Source organism: Erithacus rubecula (assembly GCF_903797595.1).
Source record: "Erithacus rubecula genome assembly, chromosome: 3".
Lineage (NCBI taxonomy): Eukaryota > Metazoa > Chordata > Aves > Passeriformes > Muscicapidae > Erithacus > Erithacus rubecula.
In genome coordinates, this window is record NC_136689.1 from 114,315,402 (window position 1) to 114,330,576 (window position 15,175).

At 37.2% G+C, this 15,175-nt stretch overlaps 1 protein-coding gene across 6 annotated transcripts in view; it reads right to left on the bottom strand.

Annotated features, from left to right (window-relative positions):
* Window positions 1-15,175, bottom strand: part of PDE7A (phosphodiesterase 7A) — a 74,713-nt gene that overhangs the window by 37,859 nt on the left and 21,679 nt on the right. Inside the window, exon 1 of one of the 6 annotated variants that reach the window (XM_079300019.1) lies at window positions 4,338-4,490. The exons of 3 other annotated variants lie outside the window; for them this stretch is intronic. In XM_079300019.1, the coding sequence (XP_079156145.1) occupies window positions 4,338-4,397 (60 nt within the window). In that variant the 5' untranslated portion in view covers window positions 4,398-4,490. Of the gene's footprint in view, window positions 1-4,337; window positions 4,491-15,175 lie in introns of those variants that run through there. 2 more of the 6 variants (XM_079300021.1, XM_079300022.1) reach the window with 2 other exon arrangements.

Consider the following 15,175-nt stretch of genomic DNA (forward strand, 5'->3'; position numbering starts at 1 on the left):
ATAGTAGGACAATTTCAGCTAGTTCTGCTAAGAGGACTGAGGTCTCAAAGACACTCATTCATTGGAATTTGTTAAATGAAATAGGTAGGAGGAAAACCCGTATTAGCAAGTTCCACCAGCATAGGTCGGATGGGTGATGAGTGGTCAGATCTTTTATCTTTAGACCAGGCAAATAAGTGAGGCACAGAGTTGAATACTGTGATGGGCAGTCAGAAAGGACAGAGCTAATGGTACAGAGCTTTTTAGCAACTTGTGATAAATAAGCAAATAATATTGCACTCATCCAGACATGGATTGCTTTGTGCCAGCTTACCCTGCAAATACAAAACAGACAACCTACTGCAGGTTGTGATGCATCACGTATTTTCCCACTTCAAATAATACTGCCAGTGCATTTGTTATTCTACCCCCTACAGTACCCTAGAAAAATGCAAGAAAAAAGGCAGAAAGAGAGAAGGAATTTAAAATACCCTGTGTGTGTTTCTTTAAGATATACTGCCCAGATTCCACTACTTAAACCCAGCAAACAGAACAACCAGATTCAATGCTTCAGCTTTTACTGAGATATGATCTGACAGACAGCACATTCATAAGAAGGAAGGCAAACATGTCTTGAAGAAGTTTCTGTAAAGTATGCAACCATTCAAACAATTTAATCAGCAGGATTTTACCCTTAGTTGATGACCAAAAATGCGACCCTCCTCACTGCTAATCAACAGCCCACTCTCTGTAGCCTATGCCAAGACACCAAGACTATACTTAACCTTAAAAGCATACCTTATTTACACAATTGAGGCAACCATAGCATACACTGAATCATCCTACAGACACCTTGGATCAGAAATTTTTGTGGATTAGGAATGGATTTGGGCACCTGAAAATATTACTTGTTTTCATGTTATTGTCAATATTTTTAACTCATTTAACACAATAATCAATTTCTAAATCTCTACTCCACCTTTTCAGTCTACCTGAAGATTTGTACCTGTTAATAATGATATTGACCTTCTGTACAAATATCAAACAAATAAGCATCATTCCAGCAAGCAGACAGAATTACTAATGCTCAAGACAAGACAACCCTAATGTGTTTGTGTTTAGGCAGGTTCCTTTTTCAAGCACAAGAACAACTTGGTTGGTGGGAATGTGCGGGACCCTAAGTGATTCAACAAATTCTTCAAATGATTAGGTGAGGTTCTCAACTGTTCTACTCCTTTCCAGGCACGAGCACAGCCACCTGAACTGGGTGGACTGTTTTGCTTCAGCAGTGAAGAAGGATGTCAGAAAGATGGCTGGGAAGGATTGTCTATACTGGACTTCCACTTTCAAAGCCTCACCTTAAACTTCAGTTTCGCACTAGAGTATTTTTTTTTCTTCCAAACGGCAATACAGGAAAAAAGCTTCCTTTTTTTTCTTTTCTTTTGAGACATACTTATGTAAAGAGAATGGAAGAAGTTCAAACTAAATTAGAAGATGCATTAATCCTCTCAGAACAACACTGATATAAGGACTCTGCAAAAACATGCAAATGGAGTATCTACCAGAACTTAAATCTAAGTCAGATCTCTCTGAACATCTTTCCACAGAGTATAGAAAGTAATTAAAGGCCATGCAATGGGAACAACGTGTCAAAATAGTACACAGATACATCTTCAAAGGGAAACCGCTTCAGTGATGCTTGGGAGTACAAGCATTTGCATGTACCACTTGGAAACGGAGCACCTGCTGCTGTTTGTGTCAAACAGAAATGTTTCCATTGATGTATCAGTTTTATCACATGGACTTCCCAATCTTGTTGAGAGCACAGCACCAGCCTTACTGCTAGGCATGTCATTTTGGCAAGGGACTGCTAGCAAAACAACTCCTGGTCTCATTCTCTAACAAAACTTGCTAGAGCTGTTGGCCTTCAAAATTTTGTACTGGCCATCAGAAAGAAGCATCCATGCTTTTCGAAGGACTACATAACCCTCATTTTGCTACTCATTTGTTTATTCAGAAGCTGGCAAAGAAAAGACAGAGGACACAGCCAGGCAGGTGTTTTTACCTTCCTTACTTTCCAGTCTAAGCTCTTTGCAGAACTATCAGAGCATTAGTCTCAGTTGCTCTGAAGACAAGAGATGAGAAGTTGTTATACCATGGCAACTGGTTAAACCATGTTATACCATGGCAATGTACTGGTTATGCTACCTGAAACATACACACTTGGAAAGCATTTAAGATCATAAGACAGTTTATGAACTAGAAGTCATGAGAATGACAAAGTAGTTAAGACCTTATTTCTCCAACTATTATTAAATTTCAAAAGAAAGACTGTAATGTATCTTAAGAGTTATTTCAAGTATTTAAAAGATTTAAAAGTTTTCCAAAAGGCACCATCAAGTTTCTAACTCACTAAAGCACAGAAAAATGCTCTTTACAAGCACTTAAATTGACACTGAATTCAGGTAAGCCACTGCAAAATGGTCTTACAACTACTAAAAACTTCACTTCAGTTCAAAACATTACCCTGAAAGTTTATCACATCAGCAGTAAGAAAATGTCATTAATACTGCCTGAAATTTAATCAACAATAAGAAACACATATTTCCTTCAAATATACAAATGTGATAATTTTAATGTTTTCTTCCATATACAGCTATTTCACATGATCACCTTTCAAGACAGATGGCAACCATTTTTGAACTTAGCTATCACTGAAATGACAGTTATCAATGTTAGTGACATATATATCTCACAAGCATCTGTAAGCTATTTTTTCTTATATACCTCAGATGTATATAATGCAGCATAAGATTTATCCAAAGCTTTATCGACATAAGATACACAAAATGAAAGCCTGACAATTCATCAGAAAGAATGTACAGTCTAAAAAAGTTCACAAGCAATTAGTTTAAGTGAAGACAGTAACTCACAGGGGTATTGCCTAATGAAACTAAATCAGAATAGCAGAAAGACTCAATAGCAATGGCAAAATAGGTAACAGGATGAACACAAAAATATTAATTCTTTAAAAGAAATGACCACTAGCACATGTAAAAACAGAATCATAAACAGCAGGGAATTTTATGCCTAACTGTATTATGTCAGCTACCTAGAATTCCTGTTTTTCCCCACCTTAAAACAATCTCTGACCATACTGGATTAGAGACAATCCCTGAACAGGCTTTTTATGTCAAGTTCCAAAAAGTCAGCAGTTCAACAATATACCAGTAAAATGCAGATGATGTACTGGTCTAGCACACAGGCTGTAAACCTATACAATCTGCCTTCAGTCACAAGCAAACATCCACTGGGTATCCTGGTTTTTTTCTTGATGTGACAAAAGTTGTCACAAGTGCTAGCAACTAAGCCTGACCATTTTTTCTTTTAATAAATTTAGAAACATGTTATTGGCAATGACTGAAGAGTACAGGCATGGATGCCTAGCAAAGCTTGTTTTCACAACAAACTCAAATTCATGCTTGTTCAGATTGTCCTGTTAATTGTATAAAAATTTTAGAAGCATGTATCAGCAACAAAAACAAAACAAAACAAAACAAATCTATCTGTAAATGCAGAAACTGGGTTTTTTTCTGTTTCTTCATTCTCTCAAATGATTCTGGCTCTCCTTCATAATCCTACACTCAAATTTATTCCTCCTTTTGGAATTAATTCCAGATTATGCAGCAAACTATGTTGATAAGAGCCTGGTCTCATCTCCAGACAACAATTTCACCTATATTTACTAGCACAAATATCCATTATGGGAATACTTAGATTCTATGCAATGAGAGGGTAAAAACTTAATCCTAACATTAGCATGCATTTTTCAAAACATGAGGATCTCAAATGGAAAGGCTACAAAGTAAGTAAAGTAGATATTTCACATAAGCAAACAAAACTGGTATTTCCACTCCTGCAACTCTGAAATCAACAATACAAAAAGGATATCCTGTCCAGGAAGCAAAATACACTAATTTGTACTATTCTCGCTATGTTTAAAATTGTTTTTCCTTATGTTCACAAAGGCTTTAAAGTGCTATAAAATTGAAAATCTGTTGGAAACAGAGACAAACCAACTCCTGCCATTCAGAAGCCATTTCAGATCCCTTTTATTCCCCGTCTCCTAACTGGCACTGCTACAAACACACTCCTTTCCACTTCAAGGCAAGTAAAAGTCAAGACATACAAAATAATGTATGAACACTTGGGAAACACAATCTTAAATGGCAAATTATGTTTCCAAGACAAATTCAATTTTAAACTGAAAGATAAGCACTTGTGAAGTTCTTAATGACTTGTTTTCTCTCAAACTACTTAAACCCAATTATTCAAAACAGATTTTTTAAATGGCCTACCTTAGAAGTAATCCATTTGATAAGGATCAGAGCTAAACACCAGATCAATGCAATTCCCATTGGATCACCCCAAATAGCTGAAGCATAATCTGCCCCCGATGGGCGCCGGTGCTGAAAGCAGTAGGGCACAGCAGTGAGGCACAAGGCAGGCGGCAGCTGTCACCTGACAGCCCCTGCAATGTGCTCTGCCCCACTCCTCTCGCTGCCAATGCTGGACTCGACAAGAAAGTTTTACAACCAGAGGACATGCCAATCTGTAAAACCTTACTAAACCCCACAGAAATGCCAAAGGAAATGTAAAACCACGATTACATCCTTTCATCATCTTTAAATACAGCCAAGTGCGCCAGACAATAGGATCAAACTCCAGTAGCCAAAACCGAGCTAAGTCAGGATATTGCCTTTCCTTCAAATGCTACAAAGAGCCTGTTTCCAGCAGATTCCACCACTTGTGATATTCACAAGTTCCTTTTATCTCTGCCATCTGGAGAACTGCTGAGAACTGAGCTTCAAAATATATTTCAAAATTGCTTTTATAGCAATGTACTGTAAACAATGTCAATGAAAGTCAATGCACTAAATATGTGCAACTGTTCAAACCAATGGTCATTGTCTAACTTCTTTAGTCCACTAAATACTAGGCCATCCTTCATACTCTCTTTCTAGCCATTCACACTCATGCCTGAACTGGCATTGGGGTTTCATTTATTGCTCCAAGGGTTGAACCTGGCTACAGCCTCCCCAGCCCTTTCCCGGGTTGGAAAGCAGTCTAACTTCCTCCAGTAACACTGATAATTCAGCAATGCAGTTCTACATGCTTGGTGCACCCTTGAGATTCATTCTCATTTCTGCCATTTTAAGCTGACAAAAGTGTTTAATTTCAGAAATACAAAGAAATCTCAAATACTTTGGGGAAAAAAGGAGCTACAGTGGGGGAGAAAAAGGAACAGTGTAGGATAATTACGAGTTAAAAAGAATGACACTGAATAACTGAAAGCAAAATTATATGGAGAGTCTGCTCTTCCTCAATTTTTTTTTTCAAAAAAATTAATTGCAAATTCCAATATGTGCACAAAACACAAAAGTTAGCACAGAACACCGAAGGAGTAGTTTTTTTAACATTAAGAAACTGATTTCCTCCACAGGTAAAGGGGACACATACCACAGTGAATGTTTACTGAATTAAGGAGATTTGTTAAGTGGGATAGTTTTGTTATTTCATATCATGAGTCCAAATATTTATGATGTCTTTTAAGCTATAATCATGGCCTCAGCACAACCTGTGAATCCCTAGAGAACCACTACATCCAACCATTTATTTTCTGTCCTGTCCCCATGCCCCAGAAAACCAGTCAGATCAAAACCAAAAGCAAGAACATTCAGAACAGGCCTTTTGGTACCTCACTTAATGAATGCAGCACTTTTTGAAAGGTCTGTCAAGTTCCACAAAAAAACTGTAACAGAAATAAAAAACATCACTACCTCTGAACAGCTGCCAAGGTTAAAACACCCTGACAATTAATCACCACTAGTCTGATGTCTCTTTAAAAAAACAAACCCACAATAAATGGCATCAGGCTATATTTGCATTACAATTTGGCACAACTGGAGCAGATTAAAACACAGCTGCTGCTCGGATCTTTACACCTATACTGTATGAAGCCTGGGAGTTTTAATTTTTGTTTTGCAGGCCGTATTTTCTCCAACTTCCTGAACCAGACCCTACCACAGGAGGTTCAAAGCTGCCAAAAATGACCCAGCCACTCATCAAACCTCTACAACCCTATTGAGGATTAGGGCACATTTGGTGCACACAATGAGTGAAATTATTTAATTTCTTTTGGAAGAAGCCTGGCTAGCATATACCAAAACCACTCTGGAAAACAACCAAATGGGCACAGCAAACAGGAACAATGAGGTGATTTGCTTCAAGATGGAACTCTTCTCTGAATAAAACTCCAGCACAAATAGCCTTATAGTCTCTGAAATGTCAAGCATTCCTCTCTGTCATCACTACTATCAATCCCTAACAAGTCTTCTGTTTCCCTGTCTCAAAACACATGAAGATGTTCTTGGAGTGTGTGCATGGTCTTGCCCCAGGTGAAAGGAGCAACACTTTCTTCCACCAATTTCAGAAATAAAACATTATCTTAGCAAACAGAGATATACAAAGCAATCATCCTTTCCTCTTTTGTCTTCCACCATTAAGCGCTTTAATTAGGAATTAAGATCTGCAAGGCTCCATGTGGAAATCCATTATTTCCTATTATGTACCCTGTTATTTGAAGTACAAAGTACAGGATCCCAATTTCACTTGTATATTTCTAATACCCATCTGTTCCAACGCTTTTCTACTTTTATTTATTTTCCTGAAGTTCATCAGCCCTGAGGAATGACTCAGGGTTGCCTTACAAAGCTTAGTAACTTCTGTTTGTGCAGAATTGTCTTTAAACGCTCCAACTCTTCAAAAAACATTTCAGTAATACCAACACCTTCAAAAAATCCAGATTTCAGTAACACTACTGGGTCTCAAATGATGCTGCATTTTAAGTACTGCAGGACTTCGTAGATCACCACCACTCAGTTTTTATGCTGAAGTTGGAGGCCTGTTGCTTATCACTCCTACTTGCCAGAATGACCTGATTTCTATGTGCATGCACTTGTACACCTGGCCCAGATAAGAAACCTCCATGGAGTCTCCTTTGCCCTTCAAACATCCCCTTCCAGAACAGAGGCTTGTGGCACACTGATTTCTAGGATACACTCCTGACTGACCTATTACTTGCTGTGAACCAGTCTGGGAACTTTACTATATTAACAGTATGTAATGGCAGTAGAGGAATAAGCCTGTCATTTACAAATTCATCAGCACACAGTGGGAAAAAAAACACAGCTCATTTTAGATACTGAGAGCAGAACTTCTAGAATTTTACAACGTATATACAATTACCAATTTCTACAAGTGCTACTTCTATTTACGTCTTAATTTAAAATGTTATCTAATAATTTTACTTCAAATTCAGCTTCTTATTTAAAATATTGCCTTGTTAGCCTAAGTTGCACTAGGTACAAGATGCCAAATACTCTAGCTGTTTATCAACAAAATCATAGAATCATTTAGGTTGGAAAAGACCTTTAAGATCATCAAGTCCAACCACTAACCCAGCACTGCCAAGTCCACCACTAAACCATGTCCCTAAATGCCATATGTACACATCTGAATAATTCCAAGGACAATGACTCATCAAAAAAGCTACATATCAGCTAGCAAGCCATAAACAAACATGAAAATCAAGACACTTAGCAAAATTCACCTTCAGGACCATGACCCTATATAAATCACCAAACTGCCTAACTCATTACAACCGAACTCAAAAGGCTGGTTGATCTTAAACCAAGGGCTGAGAACTCCAAAACATGAACTTTGAAAGTCAAAGACAGCTATGGATCCAGAGGGCAGAAATTATACCTTTCAAAACCACTTTTCAGTTTTAGAAATCTTCCATTTCAGCCCTCAGTAAAATAGAGAAGGAAAGAAACCCCCCTTAGAAAAGATACAATCCCAATGGATGAAGTCAACAACTTGCATTTCTGTACCATCACCCATTCTGTATATTTTCTATTGCTACTGCAACATAGCAATAGAAAACTATCAGGATTATGCTATGTGTCTTTTATTCCTAAAAGAGGTAAGAGGTGGTCTGTGTTTTATAACCAAATCATATAAATTTTTGTCAAAAAAGCACATTATTAAACACTGCATTTTCGGTTGGCTGTTTTAATCCTTTCCTCTTATTTGCTCAACATCATGATTTTGCAGGTTAACAGAAATAGACACGTAACACTGAAAAAGGCAAAATCATAGACATTGTAGTTGAGGGGTATATAAGAACACTTTTTTTACCTTCCTTGCATACATTAAACACCTTGAAACAGTTTACTTTTTTTTAAATTATTCTTCTGCAATACAGCTTAGAGCATTCAGTGCCTCTGTCATATCATGAACTTCAGTTCTTTAGCTAGATGTGCTTTCATAAGAAAAAGTGTTGTATGGTATAAACTGGCTCAGTGGCAACCAACCCAATTTAGATAATTTAAATGTAGAAATGCACTTTTAGGTAAAACAAATCCCATCACTATAATACAGTACTCTTCCTCTGATTTATTCAGACACAAGTCTCCAAAGGACATTTACTTACTATGGCATTTTAGGCCTTTGCTTAAATTCACAGAACTAAGATTTCTGCTTCTCTCCAGAGAAGAGATTTTGGAAAGACATTATACACCACTTTTTTCAAAGCCTCTTTAAAGAAATAAACAGAACAAAAATGCATGAAAAAGTTAGGACAAAGAAGATGCACACGTATTTATCATTTACTTTTCAGGAAATACTCATTTTTTAACCCTTGGATGTAGTGAGTCTTATCACCCTGGACAGAGAATATATTAGCAGTTGTACAGATGCTCAATCAGGACTGATCTGCAGCAGCCTATACCTGTCCACACCTGCTGGCAGGTACTGCCACCTGCTCATTCACAGCAGGAAACTGGGCAAATTTTAGAGATTCAATACAAATGCATTAATCTTTCAAAGATGATTTCGAAGAGTTAAAGAACTGTACCATTGTTACAAAAGTTCCACCAGGGTCTCAAGACTGCAATCCACTCGGTAAAGGTAGACTGTTCTGAAGTTGAGATGCAAGAAGTTGACTTTTAGCTACTCTAAGTTACTATGTTTCACTATTAAATATACCTTCAGCTGAGACTGAATGGTATACTGGAAGCAAACAAACAGTAATTTCAATTCCCACGTACTTCACATATTGCAAGTAACCCAGCTATTTAAGTGAGAACAGTTGAACAGTAATGTGTGACAAGAAAAGCTACCAATGTTTTAGACTTTGGAATAAAAAAAATTATGTTCTATTTCTAAAGCATATCCTTTGAACAGTGAAAGATCATCTTACTGTGCTATATTTAAATGGGAATCTAAATAAAAAACATTGAGTTTACAATCTCACAGAAAGGCACAGCAACATTGTCAACACATCACAACAACCAGCAAAGGAAATTACAGAACTTAAAGTCACAGAAGTTGTATCTTACAATTTTTTACAAATTATCAATGGAAGACACAAAGGACACAAATCTGTCTTCTAAATTCAAGGTTTAAGCTTTCTGCCTTGGACAGAAGTTTTCCCAATAACTTTTATGCTTATGTGAACACTACTAGCTCACCTATGATTCTTCAGAGCCTCCAGAAGTGTGTGTGTGGAAAGGGGGAGCACAGGAAGCACTCAGAGCCTTCCCCACACAGCAGCTCATGTATGAATTTCTACAGATGTGTCTGTCTAGCACGTGAACTCAGACAAGAGAGCAATGCAGTGCAATAAATGAAGGCTAAAAGGCACAAGGGCAGGGTACAATGTGAGGTGCTCCTTTTCCCTTGCTCCCTGGGCTTCTCTCTCATTCACATCCTGTGAGAAGGAAAAGGAAATGAATAAAATCTGTAGTAACAACTAAGAGCCTCTATTTGACTAAGTGATGGGTACTCCCATAGCTATGAGGGCTCACCTCTCTCTAAGCCTAAAGTAATATCTTCCTGCCTGGTTCTTGTCTAGCAAGTTTTCCTAATCCAGCACCGCTAAAAGCTACCTTTAACCCCTTCACACACACTTCAATTCACTTTGTAGAAAGCATTTAAAGAACAGTTCACACAAAATTAAAATATTCACACTTACTGAGACTCCCCAGGCAACACAGTTACCATTTACTTTAAGCAAGGATTTTCAATTTTGAAATCTCATTTTTAAAAAATTAACAATGACCACAGGGAAAAAAGAAACAAAGCAAAATCTAAAACATTTCAGCAGCCCCCTAAGCACACTGGCATATGCTAAAGCTTCAACAGCTTTAACAATGTTAGATATTTGAAACACAGTAATAAAATCATATTTGTTTCTGTTTCCTTGCTAGCCATCACACAAAAATATTAGGTTGTCAAAAAAGATTAAATTTCAAGGGGGAAGCTGGAAGATTCACTTTCACAAATTAAGCAGAGACAGCAACAGAACATCTGAAATAAAGTGGCTTTCATTCTATTTCAATTATTCCCATTAAAGTTACTGAAGAACTACAGATGACAAACACTGCAACTGGTTACACCATTTGCTGTCAAATTCACAAATCAACATTGTATTTAATGTACAATAAGATAGTAAATGAAAATAATAATTAACCTCAAGTCATCACAGAGTTACAAAGAATAAATAGATGTGAAAGAAAGATCACAAAAAGACAAAGCACAAAAGTAAGAAGCTACACATGGTATTATAATATATGAAATCCAGAGAAGACTGACGAACTACATTCAACTTCTTTCACCTCAAAAAAAACCCTAACATTTCAAACTTAAAGAAAACACAAACAAATGAAACTAACAAAGAACCCAAAACAAACAAAAGTCAAACAACAAAAAAACCCCACACACCATACACAAGCCCAAACCACAACAGTTACAGTTTCTGCTACAATGTTCTTCCCAGAGGAAATTCATCTAGAGATGCATCCACACTAAACACTTATTTCAGAATTTGCTTGCCCACCATACCCAAAAATGCTTTTCATTTTCCAGTTAAGGATAAACTGACAAATTTCAACTAAATTGGATAGGCAGGTCAGTTTCACCTGAAGCCCTCGAACTTGAAGAAGCTCTAATGAGACAGTAAGCTGAAAACCCTAGTCTTCCCCATGCCACACACCTGCCATTTCAACACCTTCCCTCACTTTCCAGGCCATAATATATTATTGCCAGCTTCCCACCTTTCATTTTATTGAACTACCAACACAACCCTTTTTCACATACTTCTAAATTCTCATTCTATGAGCTGTAGCCAATGAAGCTTTCTTACAGCACATGCTTTAAAAATTTGCTAATGAAGTTTAATAAAGATATTTTCATGCAAATCTTATGTTTTACAGACATTTACACAGATTTAAACATGTAATTATTGCCTTGCATTAATATTCTGTCAGTATGTGGGTGCCAGCAATCCATGCATCCAAACACTTGTCATCAAAATCCAAATCTACTTATTTCAGCTTCTCATCCACCACAGACAAAGCTGACCCTAAAACAGAGAGAGCTTTTAGTGTTGTGCCTCATGTCTGCAGGTGTTGCACTGAAAAAGAACTACTGTGTTTGAGACTGGAATACACTGAAAAGACTCAGCTTTCCATTAAAGAAATGTCAGTGTAAGAAATATAAAGAAAGAGGATTTGGTTTTGTTTATTTTCCTAAAAAGTCAGTACAAAGAAAGAAGTAGCTGACAAACAAATGGAAGAATTATAAGCTCAAAAGAAATCTTTAAAAATTCCAAGGCAAAAAATGTACGATTGCAATCCTGTTAGGGGAGGGATGGAAGAAGGTATGGAAATAAGGATACAAAGACAGTATTCTATTAATAGATTAATACATTTTTGATACACTTCACAGCTGACACATTGTCATAGAAAAGGTGCAAAGTTAAAGGAGAAAATCTAGGGACTTCTCCAACTACAACTAATATCCTTCTACAACCTTCTCTCAAATACTATATCCTTGTACACACTCTCATTATTCAACCCAAGGGTGCACTTTACCACATTTGCAACATTCCAAGACCTCCCACAATTAAAAACCACTTTCAAGTAATTTTTCTTACAGGGATTTCGCAGAAGTACACCTCTGAATTTAGCATGCCATTTTTGAAGGTAACAGGACACTACTTTCATTGTCAAGATTGTAACACTAAACAGATACTGAACTAAGCATTGAAAAGAAGTTATTTCAATAGGATTAAAAAGATTTACATTTGTAAAACTATGTTCCAGTTCCATTTTCCTTAGTTATCCCACAGGGATGCTGAAACCTGCCATATAATTATTACATTGTTTCTTAAAGAAGCAAGAATTGTAGCAGTACAACAAGAATGTTTATCTCTGAAGCTCCTTGCCACCCACTGGACACCTGTCAGTCTTGGCACTGGCCTTTATGTGCCCATGTAAAGAAGATTTTGCATGGCATAGCCCTCTCTTGACCAAATTAGGCTAACCTCATCTGCATTGACATCAGTGCCTACAATTTTGGAATCTCATCGACAGAAATAGCTTTATCACAGGGCCCAGCATACAAATTAAGCATCTGTATAGGGCATGCTGAACTTGTGGAAGAGATAAAAAGCTGTAGTGGAAAAATCTTAGCATATACTTTGAAGCTGTACCTAACTGAGGCAACAGATAGCTACTCAGTGTGAATTTGTTATTTGAAGTCCAGGGTTTAGTCCACTTGCTGGATTGGCTGTTTGCACACAAGTTAATGACAAAACCTTACATTTTAACCAAGAATCATGTACCAGCAGTATGTGTTTCAGGTATCAGGTGGAAATCACATGCATTTTTAATACCAGATCCCGGTGTTGTCTTCAAATTTGGCATCACCAATCATCCATACCTCTAATCATTCATTATCCTGCAAGAAGCCATTTCAGCTCACTACAGGATTATCTCCAGGACTAAACTTGTGCTATCTGCACAATAAACTAAAAATATCAAGACACAATTAATTTCTTTAATGTTATATGATTAAGGCAGTAAATGGGAAATCTGTTATATTGGATCATAACCACCTTATTAATGTAGTGAACTAATTTTACAGAGGAACTTTTGGAAAGGAGCAGAAGGAGAAAACAATTAAGTTAGATAAGCACCCCCTGAAACACATTTGGAAAATGATGTATGAGAAAGATGAGTAACTTGCAAGACTGCAGCAAAATTCCATCATTATGTTAGAGCTGAGAGCTCACAGATCAAAAGGCGCACAGCACCACACACCCCGTTCTCCAGGGGAGAGGAGGATCTGCTGCCAGTTACTTCTCCAAATATGATGGAAGGCAGACCATCAACATAATTAAAGACCTCAACATAATTAAAGCCTTTCTCATTTTGACAGAATTTTAAGACTCGTGGAAATAGAGATGATTATGCAGAACAAAGGAATAGTAGAAAACATTAAAAACATTTTTTGCTTTAGAATAAGTTACTGAATACAGATGTTATTGCTCCTAAAGGGAACAGTACTGGAAGTGCAAAGACTACTCTCAAACATACAGCTAAGAAATATGGAAAGAAATGCAACTCAGCCTGTAGTTCAAGATCTCTGGGTTTTTGGAGGTGTTATGCCGAGCCAACCTGTGACACACACAACAGAATCTCGCTTTCCATGCTATAAATCAGCCTACCTCCACCAAAATTACCTCCATGCCTTCCTTACTGCTTCCTACACAAACTTACAAATTGTCCTCATGTAGAGGAATTTTTCCAATCAACTCACTCTCATTCTACTGTCCCCTCTTTTGCATCATATTCCACCAAATAGTGTAGGAGAACAGGAAAAGAAAGGTAGCACATACTGTGGCTAACCCATTAGCCCAGGTTAAGTCCACTCACATAACACACCAGAGAATTCCTTGAAAACGACCAGTGAAAAGCACAACTCAGTCTTTCGTTTACTTTCCAAACTGTGAAGAGCAAAATCTTCCCAAATCCTAAAAATAATTCATTTTCAACACTGAACTTTAATTTGCATTGGATACACAAGTATTCTATTAAGTGTTTTAATGTCATTCAATAAAGTTCCAGACATGTCCTTCTAAACAAGCAATACAAACATTTTGGAAAATATCCTGCATTGATGGTACACGTGGCAACAAAACATAATCCATGCCTACGATGCCCTTAATTTTAAACTCATCTCAAAAATATATTAAATAAACAAGATTACTATCAATTATCCTCCAGCATATACTCACTGTTGTTTAATAGACACAGAGTAAGATTCCATTCTGGTTTTTCACAGAGTTCCCAAGTCAATTTATGCACATAGGTTATTGCTCTCATAACTAAGTCATAATCCTTTACTTTAAAAGTGGAAGGTCTGAAATTGCAATAGGCTTCACATACTGCAAAGGGCTCAAACTCCAAATTAATTTTTTCAGTGACTTCTCTAAAGCATTCATCAAAAAAATCACAGCACTTCACAAGTTGCTGCCCAGAGAAGTTGAGGATGCCCCATTCCTGGGAGTGTTGAAGGTCAGGTTGAATGGGGCTCTGAGCTACCTGGTCTAGTGGAATGTCCTTGCCCCTTCCTGGCAGAGGGGATGGAACTAGATGATCTTTAAGGCTTTCCATCCCAAACCATGCTATGATTCTATGATAAGCATCCACCCTCAAACTCCAGCCCAGTATCAAGATCAGAGCCCAAATATCAGTTCTTCAGATGTTAATTTAAGACTGCTAGAATGGTAATTTTTAGGGTTTTTTAATCATATATGGCCTACACATAAGCATGGCTCCCCAGCCTGAGCATCTCCCTCTTTTGAGAATGGGTAGAGGAGAGGAGAGGAAGATGGTAGGAAAGGCAAATTGGGCTGCAAGATCTCCCATCAAGCATTCAACAAATGAGAAGCATACAATCATGATACACATGTCCATACTAATACGCAATTACAAGATGGAAGCATAAGAAGTATCTTTTTCTCCAGAGACTGTCTTTTAAGTACATCCAATCCTTCATTCTCCTCAGACAAAAAACAAGGTATGGTTAAATTGCTTTTCACAACCAAAGCAAGTGCATTTTTAGCAATAAAGGATGCAGAGATGTCCTGTAAAACATTAAAAAAATAAAATCTCACAAAGCATCCATGTAAAGATGTTAACATGGATTACAGAGGCACATTGAAATGTGTATTTCCTAAATGTTGTGATTGTCCTTAGAGTTACATCCAAAAGGGAAGAAAACT